This window comes from Macrobrachium nipponense, chromosome 16 (assembly GCF_015104395.2).
Source record: "Macrobrachium nipponense isolate FS-2020 chromosome 16, ASM1510439v2, whole genome shotgun sequence".
Lineage (NCBI taxonomy): Eukaryota > Metazoa > Arthropoda > Malacostraca > Decapoda > Palaemonidae > Macrobrachium > Macrobrachium nipponense.
In genome coordinates this window covers 79,456,703-79,483,715 of record NC_087209.1, presented here as the reverse complement: position 1 = coordinate 79,483,715, position 27,013 = coordinate 79,456,703, and the positions used below count along the sequence as shown (strand labels likewise).

The following is a 27,013-nucleotide window of genomic DNA, read 5'->3' as shown; positions in this document are numbered from 1 at the left end:
GCAGAAAAGGCGTAACTGGGAAGTGTGCGTCCTCGGATGGTTCGACTTCTGAGCGGGAACGTCGGTATTCAGTTGTGTCTCGCCCCCTCAAGAGGACTTTCAGGACATCGACCGCCTCTGAGAGACATGCTCTAGATTCGTGAGGCTTGGAGTAGTCCTGAGGGTTTTGTCCTCCTTGGAAGACGGGGACGCAGTTCCGATCAAGAGGAAGAGGATCTTTTGTGCTAAAGAGGACTTAGTACGGCCTTCTCTTCCTTGGATTTCGATGAGAGACTCTCCTCCATCTTCTTGTTTGTCTTCCCCTCGTCTCTCTCCGTCGGGTAGAGTACAAGATCGCTCTCCGTTACGTCGCAGTCCTGCTCGTAATCCTCCTCCTTCGTCCTCTGCCATTCAGGAAGATAGTACGAAGGGTTTCTTAAGGGAAATGCAGTCTAAGCTGGCAGTTCTTGTGAAGTCTTGGGATGCTCCTGTGCAGGCATCTTCGAGGCGGAAGGACGATTTCCTTCCCGTTAAGTCTTCTAAGAAGGAAGACAAGGGCGCGTTCGCCGAGGACGCAGGACGCACTGGCGCTACGAGGACGGGCGATCGCTTGGTTATTCAGGACGCAGACACGCAGAAGAAGAAAATGGTTTTCGGAAGAAGCAGGACGCAAAACGTCAGGATCTCGGGATCAATTGTGGCGCAAGACGCAAGGCGGCAGGAAGCGATGTGTCTACGATGGACGCAGGACGCAATGGCGGCAGGACATGATCAGCGGCAGGCGCCGATTACTTCGTAGGCGGCAGGAAGCAGATGTGTCTACGATGGACAGGACGCAGGCGGCAGGACATCGATAGGCGGCAGGACGCCGATTCTTCGTTTAGCCGCAGGACGCAGGCGGCAGGACGTTATTCCGTCAGCGAAGCGTCAACACGACAGTGATTTGCAAGACATTTCGTCAGCAGAAGAGGATTTGGATTTAGTTGAGGAAAAAAATACGGAACCTTCTTCAGATTACAAGATTCTGACTTCACGTCTTCTTTCTATTTTTGAAGGGGAATTCAAACCAACAGCTCCTTTATCTCCCTTATCGCAGTTTTCCAAGACTAGGACTCCAAAGAAGTCCTCTTTCCTTAAGATGACTCTGTCAATTTCGGCGAAGAAGGGCCCTTCAACGTTAGGTGAATGACTGGGATGAAGGTAAGAAAGAAAGCGGGAAAAATACTCTTTCGCTTTTCCACCAGCTAAGTTAGCATCGAAGTCAGGAGTATGGTATGCTACTGGAGAAAGTCTAGGCCTGGAGTACCTGCCTCCTCCCAGGGGGACTTCTCCAGTATAGTAGACAGCTCACGCAGACAGGCGTTACAGTCTGCTAAGGTCTGGTGGACTTCGTCCGAGTTTGACCATCTTTTTAAAGGGATTTTTAGGACTTTCGAAGTCTTCAATTTCCTAGATTGGTCTTTGGGAGCACTGGCGAACTCCCTAGAAGAAGAAGATTCGCAGGATATGGAAGCAGCTAAGAGCATTATGTCCTGCATGGACAAGGCTCTGAGAGACGGAACGAATGAACTGGCTTCTTTGTTCACAGCAGGAGTACTAAAGAAGATCGCTGTTGTGTTCTTTCGCTTCAAAAGGGGTTTCAAACTCTCAGAAATCGGAGTTGCTGTTCTCTCCCCTTTCGAAACACTGTTCTTCAGAGGTGATTAGGGATATAGCTCTCTCCCTTTCTCAGAAGGCCACTCAAGATCTTCTCTCGTCTTCAGTTAAGAAGTTCTTACATCCAAGTTGGTTAAGAAAACTCCAAAGGAAACTAGGCCTTTGCAACAGCCCTTTCGAGGCAGAACATTTTCGCTCGACCCACCGACTTTAGGGGTAAAGAGAGTACCCGCTAAAAGAGGAGCCCAAGACCCACCTCTAAACAAAGGAAGATATCAGTCCTCCAGACGACAGTGGGAGCCAAAGACTTCCAAGGTTTTGGGTGGCGAAGTTTGGCCAGAACACTGAAGGCAAGATCCCTGGGCTGTCAACGTAGCTCGGGAAGGGTACAAGATTCCTTTCTTGAAGAGACCTCCTCTCGCAACATCTCCGAGAGCCCTCGGGGCAAATTACAACGATTTAGTGAAGAAAGCGGCTCTGTGGGAGCAAGTAGCTTCCATGCTAGAGAAAGGAGCCATAGAGCCTGTTCTGGATCACGAATCTCCGGGATTTTACAACCGGTTGTTCCTGGTTGCAAAGTCCTCGGGTGGGAGGTTGGAGGCCAGTTTCTGGCATGTAAGTCAACTGAATCTTTTCGTAGAAAAGACCAAGTTCACTATGGAGACGAACGATTCAGTACTGGCAGCGGTACGTCCAGGGGACTGGATGGTGACCTGGACTTACAAGACGCATACTTTCATATTCCGATTCATCCAGGAAGCAGGAAGTATTTAAGGTTTGTGATTCAGGACAGGGTCTTTCAGTTCAAGGCCCTGTGCTTCGGCCTTTGCACAGCCCCCCAAGTGTTCACGAGGATGATGTCCAATGTGGCGAGATGGTTGCACTTAAGAGGGATCAGAGTGTCTTTTTATCTGGACGACTGGTTGATAAGATCCCAATCAAGAAGTCAATGTCTGGAGGACTTGAATCAAACATTGAACTTAGCAAAAGACCTAGGTCTTGTGGTAAACATGGGAAAGTCTCAATTGAATCCCCAACAACAGATAGTTTATTTGGGGATTCAGATATCGTCAGTGACTTTTCGGGCTTTTCCGTCCCCCGAAAGGCAAGCCTTATGCATTCGGAAGGTGCAGGACTTTCTAAAGAAAGACCGATGCTCAGTGGATGAGTGGATGAGTCTACTGGGCACACTCTCTTCGCTAGAGAGGTTCATTTCTTTAGGAAGACTGCACATGAGACCTCTACAGTTTTTCCTGAAGGATTCATGGCCAAGAAAATTGCAACCGGATTCCTTCCAGTTTCTAATTCCTGCAGAAGTGAAGGAGGAATTAAAGTGGTGGCTAACTCCAGGCAGGTTAGCAAGACGGATGTCTCTTCAGCAGAAGAGCCCAGACCTCATCTTGTATTCCGACGCGTCGGACGCGGGTTGGGGGAGCGACACATTAGGCCCTCAAGAGGTGTCGGACTTTGGAGCAAGGAAGAAACAAGTTGGCACATAAACAGGAAGGAACTGATGGCAATTTTCTTGGCCTTGAAGCACTTCAGAGAGTTGATTCGAGACAAGAGAGTGCAGATCAACTCGGACAACACCACGGCTCTGGCATACATCCGCAAACAAGGAGGGACTCATTTCTTTTCCCCTTTACAAGCTGGCAAAGGAAGTTCTGCTTTGGGCGGAAGAGGAAAGCGTCGTGCTGCTCACAGGTTTATACTGGAGAGAAAAATGTGAGTGCCGACCTGTTGAGCAGAAGAGAATAACTTCTCTCGACGGAGTGGACGTTGCACATGGAGGTTTGCCAGAGCCTGTGGAAGTTGTGGGGCCGTCCGGTAGTAGATCTGTTTGCGACAGCCAGAACAAAAAGGTTACCAACCTATTGCTCTCCGGTTCCAGATCAGGAAGCAGTGGCGGTCGACGCATTTCTGATGGATTGGACAAACTTAGATGTGTACGCTTTTCCTCCGTTCAAGGTACTGGGGAAAGTTATGAAGAAGTTCAGGGAGAGCCAAGGAACGAGGATGACCTTAATAGCCCCGTTTTGGCCGGCCCAAAGTTGGTTCACAGAGGTACTGGAATGGACAATAGATACGCCAAGGACTCTTCCTCTAAGAGTAGATTTACTCAGACAACCCCACTTCGACAGGTTTCACAAGAATACCTTCGCTCTGGGTCTGACTGCGTTCAGACTATCGAAAGTCTTGTCAGAGCGAGGGGATATTCTAGAGAGGTGGCCAGTGCAGTGGCTAGAGCCAGAAGAACCTCCACAATCACAGTATATCAGTCGAAGTGGGAGAATTTCCGGAAGTGGTGTAAGAACAGGAAAGTGTCTTCATCCAGTACCTCTGTGACCCAAATCGCAGACTTCCTTCTATACTTGAAGGAATTGGGTTTGTCAGTTTCGACAATCAAAGGTTATAAAAGTATGCTAACCTCAGTGTTTAGACACAGAGATCTAGACATCTCGAATAACTTAGACCTTAGAGATCTGATTAGGTCATTTGGTACCAAGAAACAACCCCAATGCAGGCCACCTGCTTGGAACCTCGATGTTGTCTTGAAGTATTTAACCTCTAGCAAATTCGAGCCTTTAGAGAAATCCTCTCTGAGAGATGTTGCTAAGAAAACTATCTTTTTAGTCGCTTTGGCAACGGCTAAAAGAGCTAGTGAGCTTCAGGCCATATCGAAGAAGGTGGGGGATGAGACATGGCAACGCAGGTGTGTTTCATTCCAAGAAGGTTTCTTGGCCAAGAATGACGAAATCCAGCTAATCCTTGGCCAAGATCCTTTGAAGTTTTGGGTCTGTCTGAGTTAGTGGGTCACGAGCAAGAAAGAGTTCTCTGCCCAGTGAGAGCATTGCGTTTTTATATGGAAAGAACAAGAGAGATCAGAGGGAATTCTGATGCTCTGTGGTGTTCAGTTAAAGACCCCAGTAGACCCATGACGAAGAACGCTCTAGCCTTCTTCATGAGAGAGTGATTAGAGAAGCTCATATGTTGTGTCAAGAGCAGAGCTTTGGTATTTTGAAAGTGAAGGCTCATGAAGTCAGGGCCAGTTGCCGACTTCATTAGCTTTTAAAAAGAATTTAGCCCTCTGGAAGGAAATTATTGAATCCACATATTGGAGAACTAATTCAATATTTGCGTCTCATTATCTTAGGGATATTCAGACAACCTTTGATAATTGTCAGACGCTAGGTCCATACGTGTCCTCTGGTACAGTATTGGGCAAAGGAGTTACTACCCCATAACCTTCTTTTAAGCTAGTTGATTTATTAGGTGATGGTGTTTGTGTTTTTGGTCGTCTGAGAAAAGTGTTCGGTACTTTTATCAGTCTTGTTAGTATTATCTTGGTATGGTGTGTGTGTAGTTCAGGTAAATGATCTATTACTAGCTTGAATGCCGTGGCATAAGAGGGCTGTACGGTTTCTGTCAACACATTGGTCACGTCCAGTTGTCAGTTCCAGTCTTAGCTTCTTCAACATACAGGACACTTCCTTGTTGAGAGCTCCTAAGGTTTAAGCAGGCTTAGAGGCAGGACCTATGAAGTCAGCACCTTAGCAGGTAAGGAACCTAGAGTTTTAATAATATTTTAATAATATTTTTATACTCTAATAATGTTGCTGTCTTTGACCCACCTCCAAATGTGTCAATCAGCTATATATATACCTGCCAGGTAAGTGTCATACTTTAAAATGAAGTTTTTATGTTAAAACAAAGTTTAATGTATACTTACCTGGCAGGTATATATAATTTAATTCCCACCCTCCTCCCCTCAGGAGACAGGGTTCAGAGAAAATCTGGCCCAATTGGGAACGGTTACTAGCGTTTGCCGCGAGTTTTTGAAAATTTCTGCCAGGTGGAACAGAATATAGCTATATATATACCTGCCAGGTAAGTATACATTAAACTTTGTTTTAACATAAAAACTTCATGTTTGAGGAGGTGGCTTCCTGGCCCTCCGATTCTCCAAGGCAAAGGTCTGTAACATAGTCCCCTAAACCTGGGAGGAGTCGAACTGGTAACATAAGGGAGGTCGGCGGGGTCTGCCCATGGGTAGTCACTTCCTCTGCCTGTTACAAGTTTCCAGGTTGCAGCCAAGTGCCTTTGGAAAGGTGTATTGCTGGATTTGCATTGTCTTTCATCGAGTACAGATTAGTTTTCTCCCAGATGTCAGTGGCGTTTTGTGGATGTATCATGCCCATTGAAAAGGCATGTAACTGATGTCTCAGTCCCTTCCAGCACCATGTACGAGAGCCAGGGATCCTGTTCCTAGTCCTCATCCTTCCTGCAGTCACTGGGATAGCCTGGAACATTTTTAGTGTGTTTTTCCCGAATCAGAGAGTTAGAGTATGGCTTCTAAGTGCCCGTCTTCTCATTAGCGCTCCTCATCTCATGTAGGCTCATATCCTGAGTACCTGCAGATGCCTGGGTCTCATATAGCACCTGAGCGCCCTTCAGTGTTGGGAGTTGACTTGAGTAATTTTTAAGTAGTGTCTGAACGCCCAATAACACCCGTTTGCTTGGCAGATTTGGAGCACCCAATTTGCTTTTGGCTGTCTTCCAATGAAGATCTATGTTTGCGAGTTCTTGCTGACTAGCCATTAATCACAATTTCCCTGTGGGATCCTTCTTTTATTGTGCCTAGTATGTTTTGAATATACTGTGTTTGATGTTAATAATTAATAAACAAACCCACTTTGTTCCTACACGATACACAAACCCTCGGTCCTTTACATGAGAAATTACTTTCTGCGCAGCTGGAATTACGGCTATTAAATTTTTGAACAAGGTGGTTAGGCAGTAACTACCGTCTGGTAGGCTTTCAGCCGTTTTCTGATGAAGACATATTTTATGAAATCTTGCTGACTAGTAGTTAATAATTTTCCCGGTGGGATCTTTAATTTTTTAAAAAATAAATATGTATACAGTGTTCCCCCCGTATTCGTGGGGGATGTGTACCAGAACCCCCGCCAATAGTTAGAATCCGTGAATGTTTGGAACCCCCTCTCAAAAATGCTCATAAACTCCTATCCTGAACATGCAAACACCAAAGTATCCCTAAAAAGACCATCCTTCATTAATATACATAAAATTATCATTATGGTTCATATTAATCTTGAAAATATTATTAATACGGTTTTAAAGTATATCTTACATTTTATGGTTATACATAAATAATAAATACTATGTACGTACGCATGACCTAGTTACGTATGTGAAAATAATTCAGTCCCCCCATAAGTATTCAGTCATGCACATTTTCTTTCATACTGTTACTATTTGAGACATCCATTTTCTTTTTACAAAGGAAGCAATTGTATGTGAAATCACAAATACCAAATGTCTACTTAAAGTAAGTGGACCCCCGTATTCGCGTTCTCCAGATTTGCGGACTCGCACATTCGCGGATTTCTCTCGGGAACGTTTCCCTGCATTATTCGCGGAAAATTCGCGCATTCGCTGTATTTTTCTATGATAAATATCCACAAAATTCCTGTTTTTTTTATGAATTTCATCATAAAATGCACTTTTTGTGATAAAAAACTATTAAAAAAACCATGTATGAAAATTTTTAGTGGGTTTTCTTGAGTTTTAACTAACAAAATAGGCTCTTTTTAGCATTTTTATAGGGGTTCCAAACATTCGCGGGTTCTAACCATTCACGGGGGGGGGTCTGGTACGCATCCCCCGCGAATACGGGGGGAACCACTGTATTATCCTACATCAAATATACCATTGAATTGGTATTATTAATATCATTTTAAAGTCATCTTAAACATTTTACCATTAGAAATATATAAACAGCCAATAGCACAGAGAGAGAGAGAGAGAGAGAGAGAGAGAGAGAGAGAGAGAGAGAGAGAGAGACGAGAGAATGAGAGAGATGAGACGACGTGAGAGAAGAGAGAGATGAATCAGAGAGATGGAGCCTTGAGGGGAAAAGAGAGAGAGAAGAGAATTTTAACTCCTAAGGGTTTCAATAGATTTAAATGAACGTCTGTAGGCAACTTTTTTCCCCTCCCATAAATACATATATTTCTCCAGAGAAGAGAGAAAGAGAGGACTGCGGGGGGCAATTATGTTTTTGTCTGTCTGTCAAAATCTTTTGCTGAGAGCGAGAGAGATAAAAGGAAGGAAGAAATAGAAACACCTAATATATGACAAGTATCTTGTGGAGAGAGAGCCGAGAGAGAGAGAGAGAGAGAGAGAGAGACGAGAGAGAGAGAGAGAGAGAGAGAGTTGTCCTTACAGTATTTAAAAGAGAGAAATGGAATGATTATTGTATTTAAAATACTCAGATATGAATTTTGTACTTACAGTTATAGTATTATTGGAAAATATTAATGATAAACTTATTACATACATGTCCATGAAAATGATCTCATCTCAGTAAGAGAGAGAGAGAGAGAGAGAGAGAGAGAGAGAGAGAGAGAGAGAGAGAGAGAGAGAGATTACATAAAACCATTAAATTCGTTGACCATTGTATGGCATTGTTACTTTCCCAGCTCCGAGCGTCACTGGAGTTATGAGGTAGGGAAATTGATACAGAAAAAGACGAAGGGAAGAATTCATGCATTATTTTGTGATAATATTTTCTCTGTGTTGCTTTTATTGTTTTACAATGTGTTATATACCAAAATGATCGCAATTTAGAGTACATTACAACGAAAAAAAAGTAACTTGTTACTTTTAAACCGTTTTGTGCACAGCGTGATTTGAATAAAATTATATATGAAATTTCGTTTTTGCGCTATCATATATCTCATTATTTATATATGATAATGATAATTTTTTTCGTTTCTGATGGTTGCATACTAAACTTCAGGCAATGACAAAAAAAGGAGCCAAAAATTAACTCAATCTTGAAAACTAAGCGCGCTGTGATTTTTTGAAAAAAAATATCCGCTACCCTCACTCCGAAACACCTCCGGCATACAGGAGACAATTTTTTATTTACCGCTCCGGCGTAAGAGGGCTAGCTGCCTTTCCCCATGTGTATGAGGGGTCAGCGGCAATGGTGTATGTATTTACACCCTCATTATTTACTCTCGCCCTTTAATAGTAAGGGTGCGTGAGTATGTATATTTATTTGACATCTAACTTCGGAGATTTGCCCTTTGTTTTTTTCTCTCCCAGTATTCTTCCTTCTCCTTCGCCCTCTTTGCTCGCTTATCAGGCAAAGAAGGGGGACGGGTGTGGTGTTGATGTTTGGGGATCTCCTTTCGTTTCGGAGGGCAGCGCCCTTTGGTGTGAAAGGAGTATTGTTCTTTTTAATAATTGTTCCATTTTCCTGCAGGCAAAGTGAGTGATAGTAGATTACTGCAGTAGATGGTTGGCTATCTCTTCGTGTTGTGTATCCTAACCCTCCGAATTTACCTGTGACTTGTTAGCATGCTGTGATTGTCCCTTGAGTGTGTGTACGGTTCCTTGCTGAAAATCATATTGATTTGCTGCTGTTATCCTGGAGTTATGCCACTGGACAGCATCTATGCAGCTGCCCTGTAGCTGTTAACTTTACTTCTGATGATGACTATGCTTCATCCTATAGAAGAGGTCCTGCGGAAATTGTCGAAGAACTCGAGGAAGAATAGGTCTCGAAAGGTGTTTTCGTCTTCAGCTTCGTCTTCGTCGTCTGCCACCTCCTCACCTCCCTCTTCAAAGTCTTCCCAGCCTAAGAAGAGGAAAATAGCTTCTCTGCCCCCTAAGATGTCTCTCCATGAGACTTTTAAGGGTCTGCATCCTCCCCCGGGGGAGGAAGCAGTTGGCTCTCTTGTTGTTACACCTGCTCCTTCGGGAGTGAGGAATTGTGACGCTGTCCACAGGGTCTAGGCTCTCTGGTCCTCCATTTGATCCCCTGTGTTCCTCCTCTCTAAGGATTTAACTAGGAAGTTATTTTTAATTGCTCTAGCTACAACAAAGAGGGTCAGTGAATTACATGTCCTCAGTAAGACTATTGGTTTTTTTCATTGACACTTGGTTTTATGGCAAAGGACAAACCCTTCTAACCCTTGTCATCATTATTTTACGATCAAGATCTTAGTTGATATCCTGGGACCAACAGACGAAGAGAGTTCTTTGCTTAGTTAGAGCACTTAAACTTTACATGGATTAAACTAAGGGGATCAGAGAACCCTCTCAGAATTTATGGTGTTCTGTGAGGAACCCCTTATCCAAGAACACCTTGGCCTTCTTTCCAAGGAGTGTTATCACAGAGTCATATTCGAAGATTCAAGTGGACAATCTCAGAGTTTTTAAAGGTAAAGCTCATGATATTAGGGCAATCACCACTTCGCTAGTATTTAAGAACCTGTCACTTTCCATGATTCTTCAGTCAACTTATTAGAAGTCAGAATAAGTGTTTGCCTCCCATTATTTATGCAGTGTGGAGACAGCATATACAGTGGACCCCCCTATTCGCGTTCTCCGGATTCGCTGACTCTCACATTCGCGGATTTTTCTCGGGAATGTTTCCCTGCATTATTCGGGGAAATTCGCACATTCGCTGTATTTTTCTATGAGAAATATCTTCAAATTCCTGGTTTTTTTAAATCAATTTCATCATAAAATGCACTTTTTGTGATAAAACTATTAAAAAAATCAAGTATAAATATTTTTAGTGGGTTTTTCTTGAGTTTTAACTAACAAAATAGGCTGTTTTTAGCGTTTTTATAGGGGTTCCAAATATTCGCGGGTTCTAACTATTCACGGGGGTGTTCTGGTACGCATCCCCCGCGAATACGGGGGGACCACTGTAGTAATTGCAGTATGTTGGGCCCTTTGCCCGTGGCTGGCATGGTACATATTGGGTGACGAAGGATAGGGAGTAAGTCTTCTAGCTCCCTATCTCCTTGCCATAAATCGATGATTTTATGGCGCTGGACAAGTGCCATAAAACCGGATTGCCATTAATTGAGTAAACCAATAACTAGGGACTGTCTGTAATGTGGCTCTCATCTATGACCACATTACGAAAGGGATAAGATACTTCATTGCATCTATTTCTTATATGATCAAACACTCCACAAATTTTGTTTATCTTGTATACTGTGTTGGTTAGATATCCTTCCAGATTATCATAGAAACTTAATGCATGTAAAATGAAAAAGAAATGCCCTTTTTAGATGTTGTAATTTTGAGAGCAATTTTGAATTCACCTTGTATATAGAAAAGATACAAATATGGATTCATATATAAATTTTTACTAAAATCATCACCAGTCAAAATTATGGTGTACTCATCTGCATCTTTACGGGTACCTTGGGTGTCACCCTGATCTTGAAGCTGAGCTTAGGAAGATTCATGCCATTGCCTCAGTATCCATTGCATTTCTTAGAGAAATCCTTTCAAAAGGCAAAAAAAACTTTTTATAGATTTGTAACCAGTAATGATTTTATTATGAATTACCTTTTTTTTTTACCTCTTTCAAACAGGTTGTGCTGTGACTAGAATATGAACGTCTTTCATTATTAATGTTGTTTTCAATAAGTACTCATAAGACTATATTCATGAAGATTTGTCCTAAGCAGATAAGTGGGTGTATTTGGGAAATTCCATGAAGTCGTTAAAAAATCTATCCAGTAAAGTAGTGCGGAGCTGGCAGTATAATTGAAACTATAAATATAATTAAGGAACAGAAAGCATATTTTGGCAGCATTTCTTATCTTATAAGTTAGTGTGATCATACAACTAACTGGGAAGATGCCAAAGAAAGGTTGTATCGTAAATATATTGTAAAACGATTTAATTGAATCATGTGCACCCTATAAAGATAATACAAATAGTCTCTCTCTGCAGTAATACAGGCTGGATGAGCTACTGTACTTGTAAATACATCATCATGATGTTTTGTATTCTATCTAAATTTTTATTTTATTTGAGTCTAAGGAGATTTATGGAATCAGTGTTTTTTCCACCTTGCCTGTTGTCAGCTACTGGAAATTGGGGGACTGGTTTTTGTAAAATATCTAATCTTGACCACATTAGTGTTGCTTTAAAAATAATTTTCATTATCTTCCAGTCAGTTATCTTTAAAATTGATATTATTTACAGGTCACTTAGACAACAAAACAAGCATCAGACGAGTACTTGTTGTAACTTCCATGATAGCTTTACCGTATGCTGTTGTCCAAGGGTTATTAGAGGTGTTATCACCAGATCCTGACTTTTGTGTACCAAGTAAGGATTATGAACTGTTTGGCCATGGAGGTTCCATCTTTTGGTTAGTTTCCTCCATAATATTCACACTGGTGAGTACTTATCAAATTTTGTTTTATAACATGAAGTCATTAATGAAAAATCCATTACCTATAATTAGCCCTTTTTGTTTCTTGAAAAGGAGTTTCAAATGCTTTAATCCCAATAAATGAGAAAAGAAAATGGCTTTTAGCTGGTAGCCTTGCATACCAACAAATGGACCTACCAGACAGAGCCAACTCTTATGAGTGTTCATTTTTTGCTGGGTTTGGTGAGATTCTTAGATTTTCTAACTATTGAAGGGTTCTGTAAATGTTAATTTAATCAAGATTATTTTCATAGGGAATGAAATTCCTTTAATTTTAGTTTCATGGAGGGTTTTTGCAATGGTCTACTGCATCCAGGAGAGCACTCAGGAACTGTATGAGTCAGAGCCTAAGACTTCAGTAATTTAGTGAATTACTTTAAGCAGTAAAAAAAAAAAACTAGATGCACATAACCCTCGGAGATGAAATATTTTGAGCATTCATGAGAAATGAATGGAGTGTGGATAACGACTGGTTGAAGAGACAGTTGCATCCATCTGCCTTTGCAGGTAAGACTTGGCCTGCTATGAATAACAGCCCCAACAAATACAACCCTATTCAATGTAAGATATATTTGTGAATAAAAATATGCACATTTAGATTGAGAGATCCATATGCCTACATTTAAAATTGTTGAAATCATAACAGTGTTTTTAAAAGCCAATAAAATTCAGGTGCCTAATCTCATGAAATGTCATGCTTTCCTGTTTCACTTTATCTTGAGCCACATTCCTGTAAACACAAATGATCACATCTCAATCAAAATGAAAACATGCTTTTGGAGACATGCTTCTACCGACTGGTAGAAAACAACATCCTTTAGTTGTTTCCTTTGTGATCCTTCCACACAACTTAGCAGAAAATCCTCTCAATTTTGGTAGCTGATTACTGACAGTAAGCTTGCTAACTCGTCTTGAAGAGGCAAATAGTAGTTAAAACACCTTGTAGAAGGCCAGGTTCAAAAGAGAAAATTCTTGAAGAGGTTCATGCTCTACTTATGGAAGACTTACAAGAGGATAAGAGAAGTCCTATTTAGGGGGGCTTCATTGTCTTTCCCTTCATCTCTTTATTGAAGTGGCATATCAGTCTTTTCAAGTCCCTAGGAGTAGTCACTTCTTTCCCCTAAAGTTGTAGCTTTTCTCATTGGTGCAGGAAAAGGAAGAAGTCACTAATCACGAGAATGAAGTCTACTGGGTTGTGACCCCTCTAACGACACTAATCACAGAGTAATCTCGATTCAGAATGTTAACACGAATGGTTGATGTAGAGCAGGATTGAGCAATGGGTCAATCATTCATCATTTAGTTGATGGACTATCATTGATTCTACTGGAGTCACTCTGCTGCAGGTACTTATGTATGGGGCTGAGGTTGATGATGGCCACTGACATGTCCCCTTCAAGACTGAAATTAGTTAATCATAGAACCTTAGCAATCTATCCCATATCTCATCAGCTGCTGGCTTCAAAATTATTGGCCTCACATCACTGTTTAAGGTGGTCACCAGGGTAGGTACTGTTGTCTATTGGGTACAAGCAAAGGGATGGGGAATAATCTCTTAAGAAAGGAGTTGGTGATTTACCCCTATAACTTCCTTTGTGCAGGGTTCTATTCCAGTTACATGCCAGGGCATCTGAAACTTCCCCCTTGCTGAAGAAATGTCTGAGGGTAGGTAAAATCAAGATGAAATGATCCATGACATGGATGGAGAATTGTTTTAAGGAGAAGGATAATTTTAAGTTGTTCATACGCGAACAAACCTTCGGTCTTAACAATAGGATAATTTCTAGCGCCCAGCTGGATCCAGTTAAAAAGCAGATGAAAGCAAGGAATCTTGTGATATCTGGCAACGCATGCGTAGCTCGGGTGAGGAACAGTCAAGGACCATGCCGCTACGCCAGTCTTTCTTTGACCGCCTGGGCGAGAGTCGTGTTAACCTCTCTTGGCCTTTTCCCGGTTCATTGCCTGTTTCGCTTGTGTTAGTGTGTGTGTGTGTGTGTGGTTTGGCTGATATGGCTTCTTCTGCTGCTTCTCGGTGTCAACGTATGTGCCCCAGAGTTCCAGGTTTTCTGTGTTCTCGTTTTTTGGCTTCGGCAGCGACTGACCCTCACATAATGTGCAGTAGGTGTCGTTCTAATTTTTGTTCTATAACGAATTCTTGCACGGAATGCCTGGCATGGCCTAAAGAGCATTGGAAGTCGTTTTATGGCAAGAGACTCCCATAGATGACGTCTCTCTCAGTCATCTCCTCTGATCTGCCTCTCTCAGCCGTGACGTCATCCCTGCCGCCCAGTTCGCTACATCTCCCTTCCTAGTCATCAGAGCCTTCTCTGGCACATCAGTCTGAGGTTATATGCTAGGCAGTGCTTCAGAGGTTGGACTCTGATTTCGATGTCAAGTTGGCTGCCTTACCAGTTGGGAGGACTGGTAGGAAACGTGTTGCTTCGTCCCCGCCTCCTGAGAAGAGTTCGCATAAGAAACCAGTGCTGTCTTCCTTTCCCTCTTCCCCCTCTACGCCCCGTCGGCGTATCAAGCGTTGGAAGGCTAAGGACTTTGCCCTTTCTTCGCCTACGAGGGAGGAACAACGCGGACGTGTTCTCGAGAGTGCTGGTGTTATTGTTCCTTCTCTTGTGCAATCTGCAGGGGATGCTTTGTCCTCTGCTTTGAATCACGGGCATGCTACACCCCCACCCCCCAGTCCGTGTGCATCGGCAACGTGTTGCAACCTCCCCCGTCCATGCACATCACGAGCATGTTGCACCTCCCCTGCCCATGCACATGATGCAAGTGTTCCTTCTTCTCCAAGGCCTATTCGTTGCCGTAAGTAAGGATCTCAAGGCACCTGTCAAGAGGTCGAAGGTAATGGAAACCCTCATCTTCGATCCGTGTGTGGCATTTGTAAAGATATATGCTGTGGTAGTTGCTAATGACAGGTCAAACTGTTAGTTTGCTTTGTCATTTCTTGCATTGCTCATCATTAACAATAGCTAATGTCTCCCTCTTCAGTCACTTCGGACAGTTTGCTGCCTTGACTCTTTTAGTGCTTGTTTGTGACCTAACACCTGACAGCTGATTCATGCAAGGTGTCAAACTTAGTCCTCTAGAGTGTAGCTGCATGTGTGGCAGAACCAGAAGCCTTGGGAGCTCTGGTGCCTTTGTAGGAACAGGAGGTTTTGGGACAGTCATATGGAAATTGAATTTTAGTTTTTTCTCTAGGCTTTCAGGAACTAAGGCGATCTCAGACAAAGTGGAATGCCTTTTATCCTTTAAATGGCTGAGTTGTCAGTACTGAAGATTGCAGGTCATAGGACGAAGGGGAAAATATAGACTAGTCACCAGTGGATAGTCTTTCAGCTTAGGTGTGTAGTCTTTAGTAACAAGCAGCAGGTAGCATCTACATGTAGTTTTGGTTGGTGGACTGTCCATTGAAGGTTAATCAGCTTTTCCAAGCTGTTGGAAACACTGTTGCAGTCATGATCATATGACCTGCATGGAGAATTATCTCTGATAAGTGATGCTGTCAGAATGGTCCTTGTTTTGATGATCTCGATCCTTGGCTGATAACCTCTTCCTGGGGATATTTCTCCCAGACATCAAATGTTCCTGAGCTTGAATGACCATGGGATTAGGAGCCTCAGGTAAAAGGGACCATCAGCAGCTGGCACTAGGAAGCCAAATATCCTCCAACTTCCATTGATGAAGCAGATCCACAGGCACATTCACTGGTATATACACTAAAGATATGGCATTCTGAGGACACCTCAGCATCAGAAACATTGGGAAAGACCAGAACAGCCAGTAGAGCAAGTTAGGCAGCAACAAAGGTAGCTGAGTAGAGTATACAGGCAGTGCAGCAATAGCGGATGCAAGATGCACAGGAGTAGTTACAGAAGCTGTCATTACAGCAGAAGTTAGTGCAGTAGGTGAAGTAGAAGCAGAGCAGATGCAAGTACCGTAGGTATGCCCTACAGAAGCTGTGAAGATGGATCAAAGCCGTCATTTGGTGAAGATGTCGTGCTTAGTTCCTAATAAAAACAGGAAGAATACTCTTGCAGTTACACAAAGAAGTTTTCTGAAACTGGAACTTTCACAGCTGGTAAAGTAAGATTATCAGACAAGTCCGTAGAAGGATCAGGAGAGGAGCGTGTTGAAGTCTGTGCAGTGGACACAGTTGGTTCTGGAGTAACAGCAGGTGGAGTTTGGGTAATAGCAGGTAAGCAGGTGGACAGGGTACTGGATGCACATTAGAACAAAATTTACACTTCTTCACCCTGAACATAATAGAAGGAGAACTGGCTTCAGCCAAGGAACAGAAAACTTAAAAGCAAACACATCTGTATCTGCACATTCATTATCCCTCTGTGAATTGGGGGACCTGTTCTTGAAGCATGACCTATGTGCTGATAACCAGTCCTTACATGTCGTACATGTGGATGAAAGCAAGCAATGCTGACCACAACAGGTTCTGCATAACAGGCTCTGGTCTATCTCCCATGAGGACATGAATGTTTTAACTGGCCTACTTGATGAGTTCATTGTGGTATGCTTGTGGTACACAGCTGACTTAAAAGAAAAAAAAAAAACAGAAAATTCACAATATTTGCCAAAATCAAAAGTACAAAATGTAGCTGCAACAAAGAAATACTGAGTTGCGTATGCAAAGACAAAATACTAAAAATGTACAATATAAGTAAACAAACACAAGAGAATACTTACAAGTAAGAGTTATAAGATACCAAATGTGAGCAGTGAGAAGACAAAATTGATAGTTCGACAAATATGGCATTAAACCAAAGTTTAGCAAACACAAATACAGCATGAATTTATGCATAAGGTTGCCAAATATGCAAAAGTATTGCAATGGTAAAAGGAGTAACCAGAACAATGATGCAAATACTGTAGTGAAAATATCTAACAACAAAAGTAACATTTTAAAAGCCCAAATTGGTACTTCTTACACATCAAGCTAGAGGATGATGCATCTGAAACTGTCTTGTCAGTCCTAACATGGGAACAGCTTGCACCTATCATTGTACAAAAATACTACATTAATAACAAAGCCCACAATCAGTGAAGGTTATGCATAAAAGATTTAAATGCATTGCAAAAATAGAGGATGCAACAGGTTAAAGTGAACTGAATGATTAAAAACTGCTTGGATTGCTAAACAATAACCTAGGGAGATTGTGGTAGAGTTGTGCTCAGTGCTAGAATAGCGTGAACTTTGAATAGGATAGCTAGATCATATTGAACTGTTCTGCAATATATGAACAATCATTTTTCCTCTGACTGGGTACATTTGACACCATGAATGTGGGCATGGTGTAATTGATGGGGGTATAATGAGACATATACATGATGAACTACCAACACCAAAATTGGTTCATTAATCTGTGCAAAAAAAGCAAGGAAGCAAATAGAGTGAAGGGTAAGAAAAGAAGTGAACAAGTTTTTGCAAATATGTATACACTGAAAAGCAACATAAACCTCATTTAAAAGACAAAACCTAAGGTTTGTAAAACTAACTAGCACATTATTAGACAATAGCTAGCACTAAACACCAGTATGGCCAAATTTTATGAAAAAAATTGTACAGAACTCAGTAAATACCAGTCTTAACTAATGCTATACTAAAGCATAACCAGTATTGCTGTTATGTGTACAAATAAAAAAAAGACTAGTACAACTACTATTTGTGTATTGGGTGAAAATTAGCCACATATTTTGTGAGCAAATAACATACACAAACTGCAAGGAAAATAAGTCAAAGAAGAAATGAATAAGGGCATTCTTCCAAGTCAAAAGCATTTGCAGAAATGAAATTTCTGAGGGTGTAAAATCAGCAGTGAACACCATTATAGATACAAGAATAATTATATTTGTAGCTGCGTGGTATCCTTTATTCCATTTCCATTTCCAATTTTTTTAAGAAGTATCGAATCATCTGGCATGATTTCCTTTGATTGAAATGGCTAATTATAGATGATGGAGTTGTTATGAAGAAACTTAATTTGTTTGCAGTTGGGAGGTTAAGTTTGTATTTATCTAGGATGAATCATACCAGTGTTAGGCAAGGATATATGTAAGCTATCTTTAGCAGTAGAAAGTATCCAAATAGATTTTATTATGAAAATTGATATTCTTAGGGACAAACAAAACTCAAAACTTATGAGGTTCTTATATTTCAGATCTATTCCTTCATATTGGTTTTAAGACTTGATTGTCTGAGAAAGCGATTTCTCTTCTTGCTATGGATGCCAAGTAAGTACAATGCGCTATTTTTATTTTTTTGCAAGAAAGTCCCAAGATTATGATGTCAGACTCAGTGGCTAGGACAATTAGTTTAATTACCATACCAGTTGTGCAGTATCACAATGTTTAGGGTACAATATTTAATTTTTTTTAAGGAATTCATAGTTTGATTTAAATGGATTTTCTAAAAGTAGGGAAAACGTTTAGGAAAAAGTATCACACATCATTTGACCTCTGTATTGATAACCTTACCATTGAGATTCTGATGACTGCTTGTGATGCCGTGCAAATATGCAAATTTCATCGCATGATATTCTGATAACATCACATGACAACATTTATGTAGGAAACCTTAAATTTTTTAACACCTAGCAATGGAACTATGTCTGTTTTATGAATAGCAGGCTTTTCAAAGAGAATAGTATGTATTAAACTCAAAGTAGGAAATCAAGGCCATATTTGCTTATTTTTCCTAGGTTCATATTTTTTATATCCAGTAATTGGCATGATTAGAAAAAAAAAAATAAAATTAAAACCAGTATCTTAGAATGAAATGTTTGATTCATTTTGGTTTTGGACCCCCCATAAAATCTCGAAGGGATAACCAATCATATTTCCTGATGTTTTTAAAAGAAATAGTTTTGATATTCAGGAACAGTTATTTTAGTCTTAGTTTTTCCTTTTCAGTGAAACGGGCGTTCTATGTCTACTTAGGATTTTTGGCGACACTCAACCTCATTCAGAGCATTGGCAGTGGTCTGTATCATGCTCATATTGCTGCTGGTCTCTGCCTTGTCAATGCTACAACTTGGACTTATTTCTCCTTATTAACTCCTTTCATATATTACACGTTTATCTCGGAATTTTTTGGGTATGTATGATTTTACTAGACACCTAAAGCCATGATATTTTCTTCTTAAAGTCAAACCATAGTTTTACAGATACCCTGTACAGTATTTTTGTAGATCTAATTGGATGGGGCCAATGCTTCATAGTTGAATTTAATGGTAACCAGGTAGTGTTATTATTGTTAGTTGCACTTAGACATTAGGATAAATTGTATCTGGTTTGGCAGAGTGAGGTTACTTTGTAATTTTAGATACCTCCAAGCCACCCTTGGATGAAGTGTACTAGTACTTGTAAGTCTCCCTTGCTAGAGAGCAGCTCCAGTGCCTTGTGGAAGACTAGTCAGTCAGAGGCTAAGGAGCCTCCCCTTTTTGTAAATCCCTTTTTTATATTACAATCTTTAGAGTCAGTTTTGAAACCATATTTTTTATCACATTCTTGGTATTGACACTATTAAATTAGATCTGTAGGTGCTTGTTCAAAATGTAGCTTAGGATGTAAGCATCCTGAGCATGATCTGAAAGATGTTGGGATAATGGAGGACCAATATTCCTTACAGCAGAAGACATTAGAAGGCCTTTCAGGAAGATGGAATGTGAAAGCTCTTGCACCGATGACTTAGTGAAAACTGCAAGAGTGACTGTTATCCATGACAACCTAACAAAAGAAGATATAGGACCAAAAGAGTGAGAAATTTTCATACAGTGATCATGGTATAAAAAGGGAAAGGGGATACACTTCAATGAGGAAATTGTATGGGAATGAGTCTGTTTGAGAAAGCTATGAAAAATATTGGCAAAGATGCAGGAGCATAAGTTGTAAAAAATGGTGGAAATTTTTAGTGGTCACTTTGGTTTCATGCCAGACTGTTGCACATTATGGGGTGCACTGTAGGATCTTTGCAACATCCCTTTTGCCCCCAGCTACAGCCCCTTTCATTCTTTGTATGTACTACCTCCATTCATATTCAAAATTATAATCCAGAAACAGAAGTTCATAGTAGTAGCTCTTTCCCAAAAAGAGCTAATTACCTAATGAACTTTCATAACATAAATCCAATTTTTCACCCACCAATAGAATTGTCATCACCATGGAAGTTAAAACGAATAAAATTATGTACCTTCCTATCTTACCTACTTAAAAGACAAATGACTAGTACATAAATGTACTGCCAACATGCTTAGGAGCACATTAGAAGAAAAGGAGACAAATTCATGGTATATACAGACAGCTCCAAAAATAATATTGGAGTAGGAGCTTCTGCATATTCGAAAAATATATTAATCAAAAGAAGCCTACCATTAATATCATCAGTATTTACTGTTAAACCCATGGCCATACAAATGGCCGTTGATATAATATCTGAGGAAAAAGCAAGTGTTTATTATTTTCAGTGACTCACGTAGTGCTATAGATGCTATAAGTCGTTATAAACCAGTAAATCAAATAGTACAAGAAATACAAATAAAAATTCATCAACTCCTCCAATCAGGATTATCAATGGAAATATGTTGGATTCCAGCACACGTGGGAATAAAAGGAAATGAAAATGCAGACTCTGGTGCCAAATTAGCCTGCACTATCCCTCCAACAGTTACACATGCCCCAGTGTCAGACTGGATAACATCTGTTAAACCATTGATATACCAAGATTGGAAAAGAGAATGGTCCCTGTTGCCAACCACAAATAAGCTTAAAAGTATAAAAACTGAAGTGTATGCATGGAGGACATCTTCACAAAAAGAAAGATCAAAAGAGGTAATCCTAACAAGGCTCTGTATAGGACACAAGATACTCGCATGGTCACTTGATGTCGACACCACATGCTGACCCAGTGAAGTGTAATAGATGTCAAGCACCCATGACAGTGCAACATTTACTTGTTGAATGCCCAAATTGGACCCAACAAAGATCAGTTTATCTACGGAATTCAAAAATGAAAAATATTCTTGCTGAAAGCAAAGGTTTTTCAATTAACAACATCATAAATTTTTAAAATAAAACTGGTTTCTTAAATGAAGTCTAATTTTTTTTTCTCAGGATTAATCCCTGAGAACCAGCCCGAGAAGAGTCTACTTGAGACTCAGAGGTCTGGAAAAACTAAGCCCTATTAATAATGATAACATAGTCCCTCTCTTCCATCTTACTTTGTACCCTCTCCTAACCATTATTTCATAGTGCAACTGTAAGGTTTTCCTCCTGTTACACCTGCAAAACCTTTTTACTCCAGCACTGAATGAGCTCATAGGTCCTAAATTTTGTATTACATTTGTTACCAGAGGTTGTAACAGCAGAAGCCTTCCTAATGAGGTAACTACAAGAAAATACCATGCAAAAAAAGAAGAGATTAATATCCATATTTATGTATCTTAAAAAGGCAATTTAGACTACAGAGACAATGATTTGATGGACATTAGGAAGGCTGGGATACTAGAAAGAGATGAAATAAGCGATTTTTACCTTACTGTAGCACTAAATCTAGAGTGAAGGCAATGGCTGGTGTCTTATAAGAATTTAAGATGAATGTAGGTGTCTATCAAGGCTCAGGGGTTAGCACTTTGCTGCTTATGATAATGGAAGAAGCTAGAAAGGAATGCCAAAATGGTGTCCCATGGAAGCTTGTGGTATGTAGATGACTCGATGTTAAGAGCATTATCTGAGTAAGAGGCCATAGAAATGTTTAAATGGCAAAGATTGGAAAGGGGCTGCAGCAAAAAAGTAAAGTTGGGAAAATGGGCATATGACAGTTGTGGGAAAAGTAAAGGGGTTAAGTCAGAACTCCTTACTGAATGTAACAGATGGTGTCACAAAAAGTCCTCAGGGTTATAAAATATATGTACATGATTAAGAGTTTTCGATGCCCAAAATGTGTTACAATAGTAAATGGGAATGATAAGGAAGTTGAGAATCTAGTTATGATAAATGGGCAGGTCTTACAAAAAGTGGAGTGTTTCTATTACTCCGGGGCAAAATTATAAAATAACTTTATCCCATAGAGTGAATTTACAGCTACCCTACCTGCTGTGCTTGGAAAGACAAGGAAAAAGAGTAGCAGCAGCCAGGGTTAAATGGAGAGAAATAGCTAGACTAGTAAATAAAAAAGGTCTCATAGGAGAGAGGAGACACACATGAGTGGTACAAAAGAATTTTATTACTGTGTGTAGCAGAAAAATTGGTATTGACAAGGAAAATGGAGATTTTGAAAAGGTGTGACCATAGAAAAGCAGTAGGTAGAAGTAGCAGGACACAAGACCCGTAGGAAGATCCAGGTAGTCACTGAAAGAGGGAAGTATGAAGACTTAGGCTTGATCAACAACCAGGCAGAAAGAGAACAGGGCAGGTTAGGTATATAGTATTTGCTTAATTTATTTTTGAGATGTATGTGTTCTGAGTTTCTGAGCCATAAAAAGCATTTGTAATAACTACAGTTGTCATCTTAAATTATGTCCAATTTCTAGTTCTCTTTCAGGCTTGCCGTATGTTAGAAAGTTTTTAAGTCTGTGGCATTTTTTCATAGCTACCAAGTACTGTCATTCAGCTTCTTTTTACATGATATTTTGTTTGTCTCGTTTGAAACAATTCCTGAGTGGTATCCTTGCTTTTAGGTTAGTTTATGCCATCTGGTACCATTGTTAGTATCCCCTGATGTTTTTATAAATTTAGAATGTTTTACTTTTGCTGCCAGGAACAGTTTTAAGTTTTTGTTTGTTTGTTTGTGTTGGTCATAGATGTGTTGAGTGAAGAGATCAGGAATGAAGTGCTGTGGGCAGTTGTTGTATGCTGCGCTGATGATCTGATGATTACTGCTGAAAATAAGGAAGACCTACAGAGAAGGGTTGGAGAGTAGCAGGAGTCTTTAGAGAGGGGTGGCTTAAAAAAGGTGAATGTGGATAAAACAGAGGTTTTGGTGCTGAGTAGAGAAGATAGAGATAATAGTAATACAAGAAAGAAGAGGCTTTATTATAAAACAGGCGGAAAAGTTTAAATCTTTAGGATCTACCTTAAGCCAAGAGGTAGGATGTGAGAATGAAATTTGACAACAGGATAAAAGCGGTGTGGGGGAAGTGGAGAGATGTAGCTGGCATAGTATGTTTTAAGAAAATGCCAATCAAGCTAAAAGTCAAGATCTATAGCACAGTGATAAGACCAGTGTTAATGTATGGATTGGAAAAGAGGAAGTAAAGCTTGAGAGAACAGTGATGAGAATGCATGCTGAGGTGGATTATGAGAATATTGCTGCTTGAGAGATTGGAAAATGATGAAATAAGAAGAGCAGGCTTAGTAAAGATTACAGAGGTAATAAGAGATTCATGATTGAGATGGTATACGCATTTGTTAAGGATGGATGATGAGGAGGGAGTGAAGAGGGCTTGGGAAGAACTTGTTAGAGGAAGAAGATCAAGAGGGAGACGGAGAATTAGATGGTGAGATAAAGTGAAGGAAGATATGGAGAGAAGAATTTTGGTGGAGTATGATGCCTTTGATAGAAGGCACATCAAGCAACCGACCCCTTAATGTAGGGATAACATGGGGGGAGAAGAATAAGGAGACGAAGAACAGTTTAAGTAATACATTACTTTGAAAATGTATGTTTTTAGGGAACAATGGTATTGTAAAAACCCAAAATCTGCTAACTTCAAGGCATGCAACATCCAAGTAAAAACTTGGTATTATCCTAAACATCAGTGTCTGGTCTGGGTGCAGCAGTTTCTCACTCTTGGTTAACCCCTTCTTTACTGGGTGGGTGAGCAGAATGTAAACATTGCGTTCGCTGCCGAACTGAATCTCTCGGTAGTGACTCCAGTTTGGAGGGGTGCTGATCGTAAAAATATTTGCCAAAAATACACTAATCAAGACAGGCTAATGAAATTATCAGGTATTATTAGCACTATAATAACGCATATTCTCTGTTAGTTTTATAATCCTACAGGGAAAATAAATGATTTTATGAAAAAAAATGCGAAACACAGTGTCCCTTGTACAAGGGACACTGGTGGTCGGTGAGAAAACTACAGTCTTGAATAGAAATTCGGTCTTACAGAATGTTGGTATATCGCACCTGGAACATGCACATGAAGTATTATCAAAATAGAACAGTAAATAAGCACGTAATAACAAAAAAAAAGAGCAAAAACTAAAGCGAAAGCCCCGCCAATAAATATGGAAATCGCAAATTTTATAGTATATCTTTCAAAAATGGGTCGATGTCATTTTCTACGTTTTCTAAGATTAGTTTCATCACAGAAAACAACTTTAGGGGCATCAGGGGTATCTAAACTAATTTTTCAAGTTTCTTGTCCTCAGAAAAAAATAGCTTTTTCGCTTTTTCTCTGGTTTGGTTTTTTATATATAAAGTTACTATAAGGCTTTATTTTTACCTTCATTTATCTGGTGTTCATATCTTTTATTTGTAAAATGTAATAGTAAGTGAATAAATAAATAAATACAGTAAATGATGATACAACTGGTTTTATACTTGGGTAGAAGTTATTACATGTTTACGCTTGTCTGGTTTTGTGATTTTTTGTCGAGACGCAGTTCATCTGTCACCTACACACATAAGCAGTAATAATATTTTTTTGGGTTCATCATACGTCTGGCATCGTGTCATACTGTTTATTTTGCTCCAAACTCTTCAAACCGAAATTACAGAATGATTGGAAGTCCCTATCTGAAAAGAGGAGTTTTGGTGGTACTATGCGTACCACCTTTATGCACCCGGTGCGGTGTAGTAGACTTGAATGGTGGTACTCACCTACCTCCAAACAAACTTTCGGTAATGAAGAGGTTAACCTCCAAAGCAGCTTTGTCAGAAGCATGAGACAGTTGACTATTGGTTAAACAATCCAACAAGGGGACACCACTTTTGTTACTACACTACAAGGATCTGCATTTTTATAGTTGGGACTAAGATTGTGAAGGAAGTACTTGATTTTTCCTGCTGAGGCTGTCTGTTCCACTTTATTTCTTCATGTGAAGAATCTCAAATGATCTGCTTTGTGAAAATTGACCCTCATGTGATGCAAGCTCCCCAACCTCATGCTTGCCACTGTAGTCATATTGTCAGTCATAATTCCATCTATCTGCCTTTTTCATAAAGAACAAAGGCCCTCTGATCTAGAAATACTGCTTTGGGTACCAGGTGATTTCATTTAGCTCCCTCTCCTGCCGATACCACATGTGAACCAACGTTTGAACATCAGACAAATGAGCGCCAACAAACGAGTGCAAGACAATTTAGCGCAATAAGAGTTGAGCATCAGAAATGCAAAATTATGCTAGTGAAGAATAATGCAATAAAGAAATAAAAGAATATATATACTTCAATAAACATTTGCCAAAATATTTTTTAATGTTTTCTATTCTATTAGTTGCTTAATTATTACAGTTTTTTTTATCATAACTGTAACACACATTCTCTCTCTCTCTCTCTCTCTCTCTCCTCTCTCGTCATCTCTCTCTCTCTCTCTCTCTCTCTCTGTGTTAGTTGTTTTGTTACTACAGTCTTTTAGTTACTATCTTTAAACTTGTTTGGTTATCATCATTCCATTTTAGGAAAATTTAAAAAACAAAAGTTTTAAAAAAATTTGTGATTTCATAAAACCCACACTGTTGAGAAGATAACACCAAAGGGAAAAGAAATCATAGTACACGAAGGATACTGTTACATACTAGACAGAGTGCTCAAGAGGGCAAAAAATCATGGCGCTGTATAAATGGAAAGCATAAAGAAGGGATGTACAATTTTGGAGATGAATGCATGTATGCCAATGAACATAATCATATACCCGATTTTGCAAAGTCAGTGGCTAGCTTATCAGTGATGTGGCTACGTGAAAGGACTGCAACATCAAGTGATCAAGACGGATCATTGAAGATGCCCAAATTAATTTGCACTCTGAAGTAGCTGCTGTTCTTCCTAAGTATCATCACTTCAGCGGACTGTACAACAAAAATGGAAACACAAACGAATGCCTGTACCGGCTCCAAGTAACGTAGGGGAAATAGATATCCCTCAAGAACTTATTTTCACATATGTGGTGGAAAATTTCCTTGCATATGACTACGATGTCAATGCCCCTGGTAGATATTTTGTTGTTACTCCAGCAGTAGTTAATTAAAAAAAATTTTATTATCATCAAAACATGTAAACAAAAGATAAAAAGCATCAATAGGGACAGCAGTAAAACTAGAAAAGTTGTTGAAATGATACAAAGTTAGGATGAAATCTATAAATATGATTTTGCATTTCTTATGCTCAAGTGTCAGTGCTCAACTGTTACTGTGCGCAATTATCTTGTGCTCTATTGTCGGTGCTCTTTTGTCAGGGCCCATTTGTCTTGAAAAGCAGAATCTCTGGGAAAGAAGAAACAATTAGATTTCCTACCATGAGGTTCTGAGTATCAAGCTATTAAAGATGATCTCTGAATGTCTTCTGATAAAGTGACTGTTAAAGAGTAAGTCATGAAAAGTCTGCAAGGGCCCAACTTATACAGGATTTACCTGATCTTGGTAGGAGGATTTGGTTTCGGGAGAAACTAGTATTTAGGACAAAAACTCTGGTGGTTGGAGTATTTTTTGCAATGAAAGCTGGAGCATCTAAGGTGATGGCTCCAGTCATCAGAGTGTCACTGGTCAAGATATGTTTCTATGGTCTAGCTAGCTTACTCATTGCAGCTAACACTTACTAACATCAGATTAACCCAAACTTAATAAGAACATCAAAGGAATACAGTCACTGCAAAACTGTTTTTCTAAGAAAGCAACTTTCCAGCATGGAAAGTCCAATGTCGTCCTCCCTTTGTTTTCAGAAACTAAGAAAAAATCTCAGCAGTCCCCTCATATTGTAATGGAATATCCACCAAAGATTGCAGATATAGTTAAAACTGAATTAGCTGGAACAATTTCATGACTCATAAAATGGCCAGTCCCCCAAAAAATTTGTGATGAAATAAATTAAGATGGTAAGAAGTTGATTTTAAGCATATAATTTCTCAGACTGCC

At 40.0% G+C, this 27,013-nt stretch overlaps 1 protein-coding gene across 2 annotated transcripts in view; it reads left to right on the top strand.

Moving 5' to 3' along the window:
* The window catches only part of LOC135195842 (transmembrane protein adipocyte-associated 1-like), a 99,204-nt gene that overhangs the window by 47,816 nt on the left and 24,375 nt on the right, over window positions 1-27,013 (top strand). For both annotated transcript variants that reach the window (XM_064222360.1, XM_064222359.1), the window contains exons 4-6: window positions 11,683-11,879; window positions 18,100-18,172; window positions 18,851-19,034. In XM_064222360.1, the coding sequence (XP_064078430.1) occupies window positions 11,683-11,879; window positions 18,100-18,172; window positions 18,851-19,034 (454 nt within the window). The remainder of the gene's footprint in view (window positions 1-11,682; window positions 11,880-18,099; window positions 18,173-18,850; window positions 19,035-27,013) is intronic.